General features: G+C 41.7%; 2 protein-coding genes across 2 annotated transcripts in view; one reads left to right on the top strand and one right to left on the bottom strand.

Annotated features, from left to right (window-relative positions):
- LOC117308720 (receptor-interacting serine/threonine-protein kinase 2-like) overlaps positions 1 to 4,305 on the bottom strand; it is an 18,534-nt gene extending 14,229 nt beyond the window's left edge. The window contains 1 exon segment of the mRNA XM_073794571.1: positions 3,646 to 4,305. Within this exon segment, the coding sequence (XP_073650672.1) occupies positions 3,646 to 3,818 (173 nt within the window). The 5' untranslated portion in view covers positions 3,819 to 4,305.
- Positions 3,817 to 17,015, top strand: LOC117308641 (uncharacterized). The gene is made up of 8 exons (XM_073794249.1): positions 3,817 to 4,254; positions 4,305 to 4,480; positions 4,789 to 4,835; positions 11,087 to 11,374; positions 12,158 to 12,328; positions 12,630 to 13,932; positions 14,849 to 14,944; positions 16,119 to 17,015. The coding sequence occupies exons 1-5, from the start codon at positions 3,817 to 3,819 to the stop codon at positions 12,289 to 12,291; spliced, it is 1,083 nt and encodes a 360-aa protein (XP_073650350.1). The 3' UTR covers positions 12,292 to 12,328; positions 12,630 to 13,932; positions 14,849 to 14,944; positions 16,119 to 17,015.

The following is a 17,015-nucleotide window of genomic DNA, read 5'->3' as shown; positions in this document are numbered from 1 at the left end:
CACGCAAATAAATAAATAAATATAGGGAGCTCAGAGAACTAGTAAATCTGGGCTAAGGGAGTTGCTACAGCCTTTAGAGAGAGATGTCAACAGTACCTTAAGGATGGATAGAATTTCAACCACTGGAAAAAGGGCATCCAAGATATGTGGTCCCTCCCCAAGATGGGAGAGATTTTGCCTTTCTTTTTCATCTGTGTCTCCCCAGGATCTGGAACAGTACCTGGCACACAGAATTTGTCTAATAGATGTGTATCAAATGAACTCAAGGAAGTTAAAGTACAGGCTATATCTGGAAAATGACAAATTGTTTAATATGAATCAGGATGTGTAACAGCGTGTGTAAAGGGAGTGAAGGTGAATAGGGTAGGGTAGGGCCTCATCTCAGAGCCTTAAAGCCAGGTGAGAGCATTTACACTTGATTTGGTAGTCACTGAGTTGTGACTACAGGTTATTGAGCACAGGAGCGACAGGAGTGGAACAAACTTTTAGGATGATTAACTTGGCAGCAAGGTGTAGGATCAGCAGAAGGAGGTAGAGTTTGAAAGCCGGGTATTAGAAGATTATAATACTAGTTAAGATGTGAAGCAATGAGAGTCTGAAACTATAAAGGTTGCAGTGTAAATAGAAAGAAAAACACTAGCTGAATAGAATACCCAGGCTCTGGTGGCTGACTGATTGACCTGATTGACTAAGGGAGGTATATACATATATATATGTGTATATGTGTGTGTATGTATGTGTGTGTATACGTATGTGTGTGTGTACATATATATGAAGTGAACTGCATTTGTCACCAATTTTTTTCCATGGACGATTTGGTATTGGTAGCAGCAGTAATAGAAAGAGAACTGTCTCTAGGAGAAGCTTATTAGGTAAACAGTGATGATTAGTTGGTGCTTAAACCACCCAAACTCTTGATGAATGGCTGCCGAAATAAGAAAAGCAACAGACATTCCAGACCAGACTATGAAGCCTCCTTTAAAAACAAACAATAAGCAAAATAAAGCAAAAACATCTTAGTCATCTATGTTTTGAAGAGGTAATATACTTACATGTTTCAAAATTCAAGAATTACAAGAATGCATAAAAGAGTTTCTCTTCTTCTCCCTGCTCTTCAGCCACTTAATATCCCAACTGTGAGGCAACCCATTTTACCAGTTTGTGAGACCTGCTTTAATTAAATTTATATTTCCTAAGCTGAAACAGGTCTGTATTTGCCTCATGAAATGTAGGTCAACAAGACAGTTATTGAGTAGCACCTTTGCTGGGAAGGTTCCTGGATACTCTGAGAAAGAATTATAGAGAGGGCATGCTAGGGGATATCTTATTGATACTTAATGTACTAATTCCCCCTCCCATGAAGAGTATGATGCATTCTTCCTTCTCTTGTGATCCTATTATTTGTTGGCCACTTTACTACAGTTGGTTTCATTACCCCTACTTTATATATGAGAGCACGAAGGCTCACATAAATTAATAATTTCTATTGGTCATGCCAACAATAAGTGGCAGATTTGGAGTCAGATTTGAATTGCAATTGTGGGACGCTAAAGCCTTTGTTTTTTCCATTCACTGCTTAATCAGAGAAGGAAAATTCTTGAAGTCAGATTTCAGGAAGAATGAGTGGGAAAACAGAAAAAGCCAACACAGTTTAAAACTAGGTTTTTATATTAAAAAAATAAAAATGTAAAACAGCTTTTACAGACATATTACCAAAATTACCCATAACAAATTTCAGTTACAAAACAGTTACACTGTTTACACAAGGTATTTGAACAACCTATCAGACTCACCTATTCATAAGGCGTTGGGAGATTGCTGGGGAAGGTCCTCTCATGGGCAGAAGTCAGGTTACAGAGAATAATTCACCAATCACTAAAATAAGAACATGTTACAGCACATAAACTTAGTTTTCTTTTGTGATCTCAAAGAACAATGCAAACATTATCCACACCAGAGCCCAAGAAGTACATGTATCTGTTATTCCCACTTCATAAGTGAGGACATAAGACACCCTGTGAGTCAACTGCAGAGCCCAGTCCTATGCTCAGACTACATAAATACAGCTAATGTTAACATTCTAGGAAACAAGTGGAAGAAAAAATGTGATGCAGTAATGCCAGAGTGTTGCACTGGTCCTTATGGCGTCTTTGACGGCAGAATTAATTTCCCACCCGATTTAGTGAAGAATTTTAGATTATGAAATTGTTAATGAGCACGAGAGGGAACTCCCTTCATTTCTTGGCCCCAAATGGCACAAAACTTAGATAAATTAAAATCTTGAGAAGCAGCATCCAAAATGGGAGGATCAATCTCCTTTAAAATACCTAAGGAGTCCATCAGTGCTAGATTTCCACATATTTTAATAGTTGATTCTAAAATACATCTACCCTCTCTAATCAACCACCACCCTTCAAAGTTGACTACATACACATAATTTCCCAGTAATTGCTCCACAGAATTCAAGACCCAGGGTAAATATACCCTGTATATCACTAAATCAGGATTATGGTACACAAGAAGCGGGAACAATTTCTAGAGGTGTCTCAAACTTACTGTGAGATCTAGCCCATCCAAGCCTGATAGCAAGAGAGCAAGTAAAAGCCACAGGCAGATGAAAGTCAATACCATTAGCAGGGCTGAAGCTGAGGAATTTATCTGCTGTTGGATACTGACAGCCTCTAGCTAATCAGGCATCTAGCATGATGTATTTTCACTTTAGATATAGGGGGAGGAGAGGAGAATGTTGCAGTCATGGATGTTAACTCACTAAGAATTGAATGCAGGGCCTAGTTAAATTCCTATTGGAAGGAAAATACACAAGACTAGTGACTAGACTCACTGATTAATATACACGGTTGAAAGGTTTTTCTGGAAACAGGAACTAATCTAGCCTTCCCTTGAAATCTGGACATTGCACTAAACTTGGTCCAGGATGGGAGAGACATTCAAAAGTTTGGGTCATTTAACAGCTTTCTGATTTCAGTTTATTGTTAGCAAAAATAATACAAGTTTCCTCTAGAGACAGGCTTCCTTCCCTGTGACGGTAAGAGGAGAAACTAAATTGAGTTTGATATCTAAACTTTCATGCCTACATGTGTAAACCAAAAACAACAAAAAGCCCAAACCAAAACGTCCCAGACTCTACAGCAGTGCTGTTCAATAAAAATATAATGTGAACCACATATACAATTTGAAATTTTCTAATAGCCACTTTTAAAAAAAGTTAATAGCCACCTATGGCTAAGAGCTACCTATTGGGCAGTGCAGCCCTAGAATTCGACTTCAAAAAAGAAAAAAAAAAAGGGAAAAACAAAGCAAACAGAACCCAACTTCAATAAAGAGGACGTTTAGAGTTGGGCTGTGATTGCTGATTTTTGGTGTCTGGAGAAAGGAGGCCCAGGAGTAAGAAAAAAAGGAGAGGGCAGTGAAAAGAAACGTGATTGCTGCATCTCCAGAGAAGCCTGCTCTCCCCACCATGTTAGCCCAAGCGTTGAACGGCTGCCTAGAGGTGACGAGGTGTGCGGCCGATCCCAAGTGGTCACCGTCGCTTGGGCTTCAGAGCCCGCTTGCCGGGGGTTAGAGCCAGTGGGGTGGGGAACGCAGATTTCGGGGCTCCGCGGTGGAGCCGCCAGGGCGCCCTACCTGTCGAGCAGCGGGCTGTGAATGTGCAGGTGTTTCACGGCCACCCGAACGCGCCAGTCTGCGTGGCGGGCAGAAGACACGGTGCCGGACGCGCCGCGGCTCAGGTAGCGCAAGTCGGCGAGCTTGTGGTACGGGATGGTGGGCAGGACGCTGCAGATGGCCTCCTCGTTCATGGTAGCGGGTGGCGCGGGCACTCAAGCAGCCGATCGATTCCGGAAGTGCCCGCCGCTCCCGCGGCTCCACCCCCTGCGCGAGCCGGCTCGGCAGGCACTACAGCCTGCCGGACATGAGGTCACGAGGCCGTCCATTCTCCGCGCAGCGCACGCCAAGCCGCTGCTTATCCGGAGCCGGAGCGGACTCTTCTCTTCTAGAGACTGGTCAACTCTGCGGCGGCGGGGCGCACGGGGGAGGAGCTTCCTCTCTCCGACCTGGCCCTCCCAGGCGCTGCCAGCCACCCGAGCCCGCCTTTCGGAGCTCCTCCCTCCCCAGACTTCTCACGCGACGTCAGCGGCGGATGCCGAGGCGGGGATGAGTGGCCCGCGATCCTCCCAGCAAGGCTCCGGCCTCGGCCTCAGGCCCGAGATCTCCGCCTTGTGGCGACCAGACGACGTGTGCCACACCGGCGGGGCTCGGGCGGGGGCTTGGGAGTGGGGAAGTGAGCCAGGGGCGCTCAATTTGTCTTCTCTCCCCGCAACCCACAAGGTTGGAAAGGTTTTCTTGTGGGGAAATTTCCTCTCCGCAGCTTCACACTCAGTCAGCGGACCCTCCCACCCAGGAGGAATCTCCCCTGGTCCCATCGGCGCGTCTTCCGGGAGTCGCCAAACACCAGACAGAGGTAGCGGGGTGGGTGTGGCAGCTGCCATTTCCTGCGCGGAAAGCCCTTTGAGGACGTGCGGTGGTGACTTACTAGGGCTCCGCGCTTCTCAGCCCGGTGAGTCAGGTAGGGGTGTAGATTCACTTGCTTACCTGGACTCCAGTCTAACCTCACTTCCAACTACTTCAGTCGTGTGGGGGTGGCTGATAAGCCCTGTCAGAGTTTAATCCTGTCTAAACGTTCAGATGTTTAGTTCCTGTTGAGTGCTTCTCTACTAGGGACCTATTTTTCTGACTTTTTTTTTTCTCTCCTGACGTCCATAATTACAGACAGAGATTGAAAAGTAACCGTGAGAGAGTCCCTCCCTTGATTCCAGGTAAGACTGCAAACATTTCTTTCTTGTAGATCTGGGAAGAATGCGGTGTTTAATGCCAACCAAAAAAGACTGCAAAGATCTTTTTACCTTAAACAAACACTTTTCTACACCTGAAATGGCTATTTTGCAAAGTGTGGTGCAAATACTATACACAATACCAAGTCCATGCTAGGCATTTAATGAATTCTAAAGCAAAAGTAATAGGGAATGCCTGACTTCAATCAGGGATTTCTGCCTACAGAAAATCAGTGCTTCCTGTATTTTTGTATTGCCTGAAATGAGAGTAGCAGTGTTACATTTTACAATAAATGGAAGCTGTAATGAAAGAGTGTGTTTTAAAATTTGATAATTTAAAATGAAATACTTAGCATTAAAGATATGGTCTGATAATCTGTGGTTCATTCCTTAATAAGCTTTTTGCTACAAAGAGTGCTCAGAACCCCATTCATTCATTCATTCATCCAGTCAGTTTACAAACAGAATTCTAGAGAAAGAGAACAAAAATTAAGAAGGGAGGAAATGATCAAAATAATAATTCAAGAATTTCTTCCAGGACCAAAAGACAAAGATGTTCATATTTAAAGGACCCACCAGCTACCCACAGTGACTGAAAAAGGACCTATGTTAAAGCACACCATTAAAAAGATCAGAACACTAAGAATAAAGAGAAGATTCTAAAAGTTTTCAGATGGAAGGAGCAGGAATAAACGGATGAGAATTAGAATGGCATTGGGTTTCTCAACAATAACACTTTTATGCTAAAACACTACAGTGAAATTTCAAGTTTTGTAAGACAATAACTTCCAACCTAGAATCCTATAGTCAAACTATCCATCAAGAGTAAGAGTAGAATAAAAACATTTTCACATATACAAGGATGAAAACATTTATTTTCCATCCATCCGTCCACCTTTTTTTTTTTTTTTAAGGGAAAGTTACTAGAGGATGTGCTCCAACGAAACATGAGAGCAAGACAAGAAAGAGAAAGATGTGGGATCCAGAAAAAAGGACCAGGAGAATGTGACGGGAAATTCCAGGGTGAAAGATATGTGGCAGAATTAGAGAGCAGTCGTTTTCACCAGAGAAGGAAGATGGCAGACTCCAAGCAGAAAGACTGGTTAGTGTAATTGAATTTATTTAGATTACTAATTTTGACTATTTGGGTAGTTATATTGATAGATGTTTGATAGATCTAATGAAATACGTGATAAAATTCGAGAGAGAACTTAAAAATATAAGCAAGTAGAAAAAGGAAGCAATTATTAATTCCATGAAAGCTAAAAATTAGACAAGAATGGAAACAGCGTTTCTCCGACTGTTCTGTGGTGAAAATTTTAAGACTTTTTAGAGCTTCTGAAATACTAGTATATTATAAATCTCGAAGGAGAGAACATGCAGCATAGAGCACTATAAAATTTATGTATATTTTAATTACATTACTTTAAAATTTTTAAAAATTAGTATTCACACGGTTCAAAATTTAAAAGTGTAACAGACAGATAATTCAATAGAAAATTAGGCAAAACACCTAGATACTTCACACAAGGGTATATCTAAATAGCAAATAGTAAATGCATGTGAAAAGGTGCTCGACCTCATCAGTCATTAGAGAACTGCAAGTTAAAACCACAGTGCAATATCACTACACAAATACAAGAATAATTAAAATTAAAAAGACAGAATATAGCAAGTGTGGGTGAGGTTTTGTAACAATTGGAGCTCTTGCACATTGCTGGTGGGAGTGTCAATTGGTACAATCACTTTTGCAAACTGTATGGCAGTACTATTAAAATTGCAGATATGCAGATCCTCAGCAATTCCTTGCCTAGGTATGTGGACATGCATATGCATATACTAGAAACTTCATAGTAGTGCTATTTATAATAGCTTCAAACTGGAAATTACCCAAATATCCATAAATAGTGGAATGGGTAAATGATTTGTGGCCCATTTTTTTACACAGTGGGATACTAAACAGCAATGATATTGAGCAGTGTGCAATATTGATGAATTGCACAAATACAATACTGAATGAAAAAGCTAGACACAGAAGAGTATACATTTTATGAGTCAATTCCTATTAAGTACAAAAACAAGCAAAACTAGCCTATGCTTTTAGAAATCAGGGTAATGTCTACTCTTGTAGAGTGGTCATAGTGACTAGAAGGGACAGGATGAGGCCTCTGGGGTGATAGAAATGTTCTGTTTCTTGATCTAGGACCTAGACTCTTGGTGCCAGTTGCATGGGTATGTTCAGTTATGAAAATTCTTTGAGGTTACACAATGTGCACTTTTCTGTATATATATATATGTTACACTTCAATAAAAGGTTAATAGGTTTAAATACAAAATAAATAATACATGTGGGTGTATATTATGTCTCTTACTTTTATTTAATTAGTATTACAGTATATACCTGTTCACCTTGCTTGTCTTTCACTTAGTAATCTATTTCAGATATCTTTCCATAAAAATGCATAAAAAGCTTTCTCAACTTTTTTTTTTTAAATGATGGATATGCCATAATTTACCCCTCATTGGTGGACACTTAGCTGGTTTCCACATATTTACTGTTACAAATTATGCTGCAATAAGTAATCATTACATATGTCATTTCATACATGTGTAAGTGTATCCATATATATGCCCTAGAAGCTGAACTGCTGGACAAAAGAGTTATGTTCATTTGTAATTTTGGTTTGTATTGTTGAATTGACCTTCACTGAGGTTGTTCCAGCTTTCTTTTTCTGCAGACAAATGAGAGTGCTGTTTTTCCACACACCTTCTTTCATTTCTTTTCGAGATAGATAGTATAATATTGATCTGCTGATTCCTGTATTTCAGTGCTTCTAAACTCATTTAAATGCTAAGATTCTTTTTATTGCAGACCTTCTAAATATCTGGCTTCAATTTTTTATCACAACCTCAAACTTTAGCTTTCATGATAGTTTCACCATTATACAGCTTAAAAAATATGTATTCTTAGTGATATGTACAGTGTTTAATTAATGCCCATAATGAATGGCTGATGACAGGAAACCTAAAGAATACTGATGCTAAACTACATCAACTAAATGAGAAACAAAAAACATGAGAATAATTATGCAAATTAGGCTAAAAAACAAGGCTCACACCTATATGTTGAATTCATCTATTCAAAATTCTGTAGAATCATATTAAGTCATATTTTCCATTTACTGAGAATAAAGGTTATTTATATCTGCATGTGCTATTTTAGGGACATGGTAGCTTGAAATGGCATGCTTGAAATCTCTCATAGTCTGTTTTTTTGTTTTGCTTGTTTTTTTAACTTCAATGCCTTTTATTCCTGTAAGTTCTTTTTATTTATTTATTTTTCTAATTTTTTAAAAAATTAATTTTTATTGGAGTGTAGTTGCTTTACAGTGTTGTGTTAATTTCTACTGTACAGCAAAGTGAATCAGCTATATGTATACATATAATGTCCATGGACAGAGGAATGGATAAAACAGATGTGGTATATATATACAATGGAATGTTATTCAGCCATAAAAAGGAATGAAATTGGGTCATTTGTAGAGACGTGGATGGAGCCAGAGACTGTCATAAAGAGTGAAGTAAGTCAGAAAGAGAAAAACAGTTATCATATATTAATGTTTATATGTGGAATCTAGAAAAATGGTATAGATGATCTTATTTGCAAAGCAGAAATAGAGACACAGATGTAGAGGACAAACGTATTGACACCAAGGGAGGAAGTGGGGGAGGTGGGATGAATTGGGAGATTGGGATCGACATATATACACTATTGCTACTAGGTATAAAATAGATAACTAATGAGAACCTACTGTATATAGCTCAAGGAACTCTACTCAATGCTCTGTGGTGACCTAAATGGGAAGGAAATCCAAAAAAAGAGGGGATATATCTCATAGTCTTTTAAATTAGAAACAAGACAGAAAAGTTGAAAAATAAACCACTTAAAAAAGTACAAATGCAAGAATTTAAAACATCTCATATTCTAATTTTTTCTATTCTTTGGTCTGAAAGCATCTGGTAACCATTGGGGGAAAATGGGTGAAGGATATGTGGGACCTCTCTGTATTATTTTTACAACTTCCTGTGAGTCTATTATTATCTCCAAATAAAAAGTTTTAAAAAGTTGTACCTGGGTGTATTAGTTTCCAGGGACTGCCATATCAAAGAACCACAAGAATTATAAAAAGGTATGTAAATGAGAAATAAGGCTTCCTGATTCTTCAGATCTCCAGTTCACCTTCCCTAAGACAACAAATAAATTTAACAAATATTATGTGCCATAATGCTAGGTGCTGGAAATAGAGGGATAACAAAAGACACATGGTCTCTGTCCTTAAAATGCTTTTAGTGTTCTAAGGGAGAGAGAACCTAAGCATACAATTACAGTACACACTACATGTGTAACACTGGGTAGGCCCCTTAACCTCTTGGTTTTTTTAAGTCCTCAGTTGTAAAAATGTGAGGGTGCTATGAATTTATATTTGGGGCACGACAAGGTCGAGAAGAGTGTGTCTTTTCCTTTATTCTTCCAAAGTGGAATGTCTTCCCTCTCTTGCGCATGGGTCCAAATCTCACTTGTCCTTCAGGCCGACTGCCAAGGAGCCTTCCCCGATTCCCCAGGCCACACAAATCTCTGCCTCTTAGGGTCAGTGCCATACAACCTAGCTGTCTCTTACGTTAATCTTGTCTCTCAAGCCAAACTCAGGATATGGGTCTCTCTTGCCCTCCTGTGGCCCCTGCGGCTGTGCCAGCCCACTGGCACACCCCACGTGGGGTGTCTACTACACTAGGGCATGGGTGGGGAGGCCCAGGGGTGAGGGGCGAGGCAGAGTACCTTTGCCTCTACCCTGTTCTCCTCCACAAAACTGCCCCTCCTCCTCAAGCCTGCCCCTCAAGTCAAAGGTTCCATATATGACCTCACTGGGTAGTGATGCCCTCACAGGCATTCTCAGAGTTTCCATGGCAGCATAACTGTGCAAACGGGCTGCACTCAGAGAAACTTCCCTACCAGTTCTCCACCAGATACCAATCTTTTTGGCTGTCTGTGTGAGAATGTGTGACCGGATAGTGTATGTGTACTCTAACCTGTGCTCTGTTCCCTGGGTGGGCAGTGCAGCAGGTACACCCAGACAGGGCAACTCTACAGGAGGTATGATACACACACAACCTCACCTGGCTGGCACATGTTCCTGTGGGGGTTGCCAACTACGTACAGCTGAGCACTTTCCCAGATGTAAGTAATACCGGTGACCTGGGACGCCTTCAGGGACGCACAGTTCTCACTGCTGAGGACAAGTGAAAGGTCATCCCTGGACAAGTGTGCAGGACGGTTCTGAGCTTTATAAATGTAGCCTTACCCTTTGGGCTACAGGATGCTTCCATTCAGACCCTTTCCTGATTGGCCTATTAACAAAAGACAAGTGCATTTTTGTTGGCAAATTGTAAATGGAGCGGTTTGAGGAACCGGACCACTCTTGAACCGCACCTCCAAACCCAGGCACCACTTTGCTATCATGGAGACATCTATATCGGTCCCCTCAGACACATCCCTTACTGAGTTGCTGAGTACTAGGGGAGAGGGTGTTGCCATATTGATGGGAAGACCGTAAGAACGAAGGGGGGGGGTGATGAAGTGCTAATGAGAATGGAGGGCTGAGGAGATGGTGTCCCAGGAGGCTAGACTTGGTACCCAGAACCCGGTTCTGAGTCTCCTGATCACTCTGCCTCAGTATTTGTCCTTGTTCTAATCGACATAAAAGTATTAGACAGCTAGAATTCAGTGTGGTTGAAATAGGCAGTATAAATGGGGCCAAGAGGGGTTGCCAAGGTGGGCAGGGTTCTTAACCAATTTATATTAGATTATTTTTTTCCAAAACTTGAAAGACATTTCCATGAAAGCCTCAGAAGTGACAGACTGCAAGAAATGTTTTCTCTGTTGCGGAAGGGAGAGATGGAGAGGATCATGATTGCAATTACTTTCGGGTTCTACTGTTTTCCCTGGGAACGGTGAAGAGACTTCCTCATCTGCTGCAGCCCTAGGCTCTAGGGATTGCTTTTGCAGCCAGTGTCCCTTCTCTAGGGACTCATAGAGATGATGGGCCAAGGCTGTGTTTTGGACGTCAAGTAGATTAAAAGGTCTTCAGCCAGAAACTGGGAGAGACATGAGAGAGGGAAATTCTGGCAGGAGACTGTGCACAGCAGAAGTGACTGATCAGTTCTGATTTTCTTTGCAGCAGCAGTGCCTCCCGTTTCTCGTCCTACACCTGGTCACTACCATGTCCTGTACCGCGGGTGTGGAGAAACGCAGTTGGGCTGGCACGGGGAGACATACTGCCTGGTTGGTGGCTACCGGCTCTACGGGGATGTTCCTTTGGCCACGCCAGCTAAGGTAGATGCAGAGAAGCCAGTCCCCAGACGTGCTCCGAAGAGAAAGCACTCTCTGGAATGGTTGGACGAAGACCTGGGTTGCCCCAGACCCAAAATCCGGCGATTGGAGCTTTCAAGCAGCACAGGAATACAAGGTGCTTTGATTGTCAAGCAGGGTGGCCCAACCTCTGGGCACATCGCCTCTGCAAGAGCCACAGTAAACGAATGTCCCATATTTGCTCTTTCAAGGTCGGCAGCAGGGAGTCCCCTCCTAAAGAAGGTTCTCTCTCATTGCCACACTATCCAAGGTTGCCACAAATGTTCCTTCCTGTGGGCCTCATCAGGCTAAGGGCAGAGTTGTCTCTTTGCTTCTCTGAGTCGCACCATATGGTCTTAGTAACACCTCTTCACCCTGTTGACCATGTTTTTCACGGGGGCTGCTGCTGAGGCTTTATCTCATCCTTTCATGGTAGAGAGAGAGAGGATTCTAATGAATTTTACTTCCACGGGAGAGGGGAGTGTTATGATTATGTTGTCATTTTCTATGATGTCCTTTTGTCATGAATTTCTTTTCAATTTCATGTTAAAATGGGCCCACCATTCCCACTTTGTGAGGTCATTCAGCACCCTTGTTTTGCACCTTTAACATCTCTCTCAGTATCACTTGGAAATGTTTGAAATGGCATGAGCTTGTCCTCACATTCCTATCAGCTGTAAATCCGGAGCCCCAACATGAACCTAATCATTGAACAGAACACCTCTCCACTACCTGTGTAACACTGGGTAGGCCCCTTACCCTCTTGGTCTTTTTAAGTCCATAGTTGTAAAAATGTGAAGGTGCTATGAATTTATATTTGGGGCAGGACAAGGTAGCGAAGAGTGTGTCTTTGCTTTTATTCTTCCAAACTGGAATGTCTTCCCTCTCTTCCCCTTGGAAGATGCTCCTTTGGCCACGCCAGCCAAGGTGGAAGCAGAGAAGCCAGTCCCCAGACGTGCTCCGAAGAGAAAGCACTCTCCGGAAATGCCGGACGAAGACCTGGGTTGCTCCAGACCCAAAATCCGGCAATTGTAGCATGGTGCCAGGAGGCGGACCCCACAGAATCTTGCAGGTGAGCCATCCTGAAGAGAAGGCAATGGTTTAAATGCCTAAGGCAGGGAATGCCTCTTCCTGCACTGACACCACCACCTCCCCCCCCCCCCCCCCCCCCCCCCCGCCCACTGCCCACTGCCACAGATTAGAACCTGCATCTTTTTGTCTGAGCCTTCCCCAGCCAGGAGCCTCCTTCTATACTAAATGGCCATAAGCCAGGAGCCTCAGAAACTGAGGTTTGTAATGAGAGTCTGCCCTGAACATCCCAGGGCTGAAGCTGGCCTGGAAGAAACCCTGACGTTCCTCTGCTTAATCCTCAGGGGCCCCTTTGTGAACTGAAGAAAGAAAAGTCTAGAAAAAACGGATAGCTGGGAGGGGAAGATGGCAGAAGAGTAAGACACGGAGATCACCTTCCTCCCCACAGATACACCAGAAATACATCTACACGTGGAACAACTCCTACAGAACACCTACTGAATGCTGGCAGAAGACCTCAGACCTCCCAAAAGGCAAGAAACTCCCCACATACCTGGGTAGGGCAAAAGAAAAAAAGAAAAAACAGAGACAAAAGAATAGGGACGGGACCTGCACCAGTGGGAGGGAGCTGTGAAGGAGGAGAGGTTTCCACACACTAGGAAGCCCCTTCGCGGGAGGAGAGTGCGCGTGGCGGAGGGGGGAAGCTTTGGAGCCGTGGAGGAGAGCACAGCCACAGGGGTGCGGAGGGCAAAGCGGAGAGATTCCCGCACAGAGGATAGGTGCCAACTGGCACTCACCAGCCCGAGAGGTTTGTCTACTCAGCTGCGGGGGTGGGCGGGGCTGCAAGCTGAGGATCGGGCTTTAGTCAGAGCGCAGGGAGAGGACTGGGGTTGGTGGAGTGAACATAGCCTGAAGGGGTTAGTGCACCACGGCTAGCCGGGAGGGAGTCCGGGAAAAGATCTGGAGCTGCCGAAGAGGCAAGAGACTTTTTCTTCCCTCTTTGTTTCCTGCTGCGCGAGGAGAGGGGATTAAGAGCGCTGCTTAAAGGAGCTCCAGAGACGGGCGCGAGTCGTGGCTAAAAGCGCGGACCCCAGAGACGGGCATGAGACGCTAAGGCTGCTGCTGCTGCCGCCACCAAGAAGCCTGTGTGCGAGCACAGGTCACTATCCACACCCTGCTTCCGGGGAGCCTGTGCAGCCCGCCACAGCCAGGTTCCCGGGATCCAGGGACAACTTCCCCGGGAGAACGCACGGTGAGCCTCAGGCTGGTGCAAAGTCACGCCAGCCTCTGGCGCCGCAGGCTCGCCCCGCACTCCGTGCCCCTCCCTCCCCCCGGCCTGAGTGAGCCAGAGCCCGCGAATCAGCTCCTCCTTTAACCCCGTCCTGTCTGAGTGAAAAACAGACGCCCTCCAGCGACCTACACGCAGAGGCGGGGCCAAATCCAAACCTGAGCCCCTGGGAGCTGTGAGAACAAAGAAGAAAAAGGGATATCTCTCCCAGCAGCCTCAGAAGCAGCGGATTAAAGCTCCACAATCAACTTGATGTACCCTGCATCTGTGGAATACATGAATAGACAACGAATCATCCCAAATTGAGGAGGTGGACTTTGAGAGCAAGATTTATCATTTTTTCCCCTTTACCTCTTTTTGTGAGTGTGTATGTGTATACTTCTCTGTGAGATTTTGCCTGTATAGCTTTGCTTCCACCATTTGTCCTAGGGTTCTGTCTGTTTTTTTTAAAATTTTTTTCTTAATAATTATTTTTATTTTAATAACTTTATTTTATATTACTTTATCTTCTTTCTTTCTTTCTTTATTTTCTTTCTTTCTTTCTTTCCTTCCTTCCTTCCTTCCTTCCTTCCTTCCTTCTTTCCTTCCCTCATTTAGACAAAGAATCATCCCAAAATGAGGAGGTGGACTTTGAGAGCAAGATTTATCATTTTTTCCCCTCTTCCTCTTTTTGTGAGTTTGTAAGTGTATGCTTCTGTATGAGATTTTGTCTGTATAGCTCTGCTTCCACCATTTATCCAAAGGTTCTATCCGTTCGTTTTTTTTCTTAATAAGTAGTTTTTAATTTAATAACCTTATTATATTTTACTTTATCTTCTTTCTTTCTTTCCTTCTTCCTTCCCTCCTCCCTTCCTTCCTTCCTTCCTCCCACCTTCCCTCCCTCCCTCCATTCTTTCTTTCTTTCTTTCTTTCCTTCTTTTCTTCTTTCTTTCTTCCTTCCTTAAATTAAATTCAATATAGATATTTAAATTTAAGGTAAAATTAAATTATAATTTGAAATTATATATGGAGTTTTATTTCCTAAAGAATATTTTGGAAATTTCAACTCCTATTTTAACTTATATTTTCAGAGAAGGTATTTGGTCCAAATGAAGAATATCTTCAATTATTGTTCTTCTATTGCAAGCAAAAAAGAATTTATACTTCTTTTCATGAAATATGGTTGTTTGACAACAGAAGGATAAATATTTTATATTTTTAGAAACAACAGTCAGGCTACTGATATTCTTAATGAGTTTTAATAAATCTGAATGCTTCTTATCATCTACTCTTTAGCTGGTACCTGAGGAGTTGTATACCTCCAGGAAGATATGTGCTCCAGACCCGTAAATATGCAGTTCACAGAGCCCACCACCAGAGGACAATAATGAAGTAAAATCTTGAAACCATGTAGTGAAAATAGTGGGAGTTTAAATAAAAGCAACATTTCACAGTATGCTTTTCTGACCAATGTTATATCTAATACCCTAATGGATTATATGTACACGGATTCTGAAAAGTCAGCAGCACACTTCACTGGTCAATTTCTATGATAAGGGGAACGGAATTTGAGTGTAGAAAAACAGTATACTTACATCTTAAAATTCCACCCCTACAAAATCTACTCACTATTGAAAACTGGTAAGAATAATAGCTTTCTGCGTCTCAGTGACCAGTTAACATTTTCAAGAGTAGAATTTATCTTCCTATGATGCTCAAATACACAGGAAAAATGCATATCTAGGACAATGGATAAACTCTATATGACATGAGAAAATAGTTATTCAAATGGAAAAAGTATAAGATCTACAAGGCACAGTTTTTGTTGCATTAGTGTGGATATATACATAAAGAAGCTCTAAGAAACATAAAAATCACTTCCAGGAAGCAATTTTAGGTAGAAGAGAATTAACATGGATGAGGAAGAAAAGAGAGTTGGTTTTAAAATAGTTTCATTGACTTTTTTTTTTGTTTGTTTATTTATTTGTTTTATTTATTTGGTCTTTGGAATATAAGAAAACAGTGGCTTTCAGATCAGTATCCCAGTGGAACAAAGGGACTGAGGTCTATCCTGGAGCCCAGCCATTGTTTGACTATCTTGTAATAATACTGGTGAAATACAACCAAACCATTTGAAATATAAGCATCCTCTCTGACAATAAACTTAAGACACCAACATTATATATTAAAGAAAGTAAAGAGAGAATACTGTTTTCTTTAGAGAGAAAATACAGATCCTGGACCAAATCAATAATGTCAGCAAACCTCATGGGTATAAAATATTCTGCTGCCTATCATTTAGAACATGCCTCTAGAAGAGGGAAACTGGGCGATAATTTCCCCAGATTTTATATTTAATTCAAATATTTTAGATAAGAGGCATCTCTAGTAAAACATTGTATTATTGATTCTTTCCAATAGGATAGCTCAGAGGAGTTCCTCTTTCCTTCTCAAATACATATGGGGAAATGGAGGTGGGTGTGGGTTATAGGAAGCATCTAAATAGAGCATAATAATCAACAGTTTGTTTTTTAAAAATAGAAATTTCTATTCAAATTGTTTCCAGAGACAGAAACACACAGAGACAATTCCATGTGACTACAGTGAAAGAGACCAGAGTGATGCAGCTGCAAATCAAACAACTGCCAACACCAGTGATTGATGGCCACCACCAGAATCTGGTTAAGACAAAGAAGGATCCTCCCCTTGAGGCGTCAGAAAGAACATGGCCCTCTCAACACTTTGAGTTTGAACTTCTGGCCTCTAGAGCTGTGATAAAATAAATTTCTGTTCTTTTAAGCTAACAAGTTTGTGGTATCTTGTTATGGTAGCCCTAGAGATGACAGTATTTGATTCCTGAGCTGGCAACTGTATTTTGACTATGTAATGACTATTCCAAGATAATCAACAGACACAAAGATAAAGGCAAAACTGAGACTAAGCCCAGTTCTTTTTATTCCCAGAATAATAAATGATTTTTTAATTAATTTAGATCTCTTTGTCTAACCCCTCTGCTTTTCAGAAGAGTATGTGGGACCAATCAAGTATTCATATGTTATACTTTCATTTTAATTCATCTCAAATTATTTCTAATTCCCCTTATGAGTTCTTACTTGACCCATGAATTATTTAGGAATATATTCTTTAATTTCCATTTGTGATTTTCAACAAATTTCTTTCTGTTAACGATTTCTTATTGCATTCTGTTGTCATTTGAGAGCACTCTTTGTATTGTTTATGTCCTTTAAAATGTACTGAAATTTGTTTTATGGCCTAGCATATAGTATATCCGTGTGCATTTGAAAAGAATGTATATTCTGATGCTGTTGGGTGGAATGTTTTATAGATGGCTGTTACGTCTACTTGATTGATAATGCTGTTCAAGGTTTTTATTTTCTTGTTGATTTTCTGTTGTTCTGCTACTGAAAGAAGGGTATTAAAGTATCCAACTATTATTGTAGAA

This window comes from Tursiops truncatus, chromosome 17 (assembly GCF_011762595.2).
Source record: "Tursiops truncatus isolate mTurTru1 chromosome 17, mTurTru1.mat.Y, whole genome shotgun sequence".
Taxonomy (NCBI): Eukaryota; Metazoa; Chordata; class Mammalia; order Artiodactyla; family Delphinidae; genus Tursiops; species Tursiops truncatus.
Note: the sequence above shows the minus strand (reverse complement) of the source record. Positions and strands in the feature narration are given on the sequence as shown.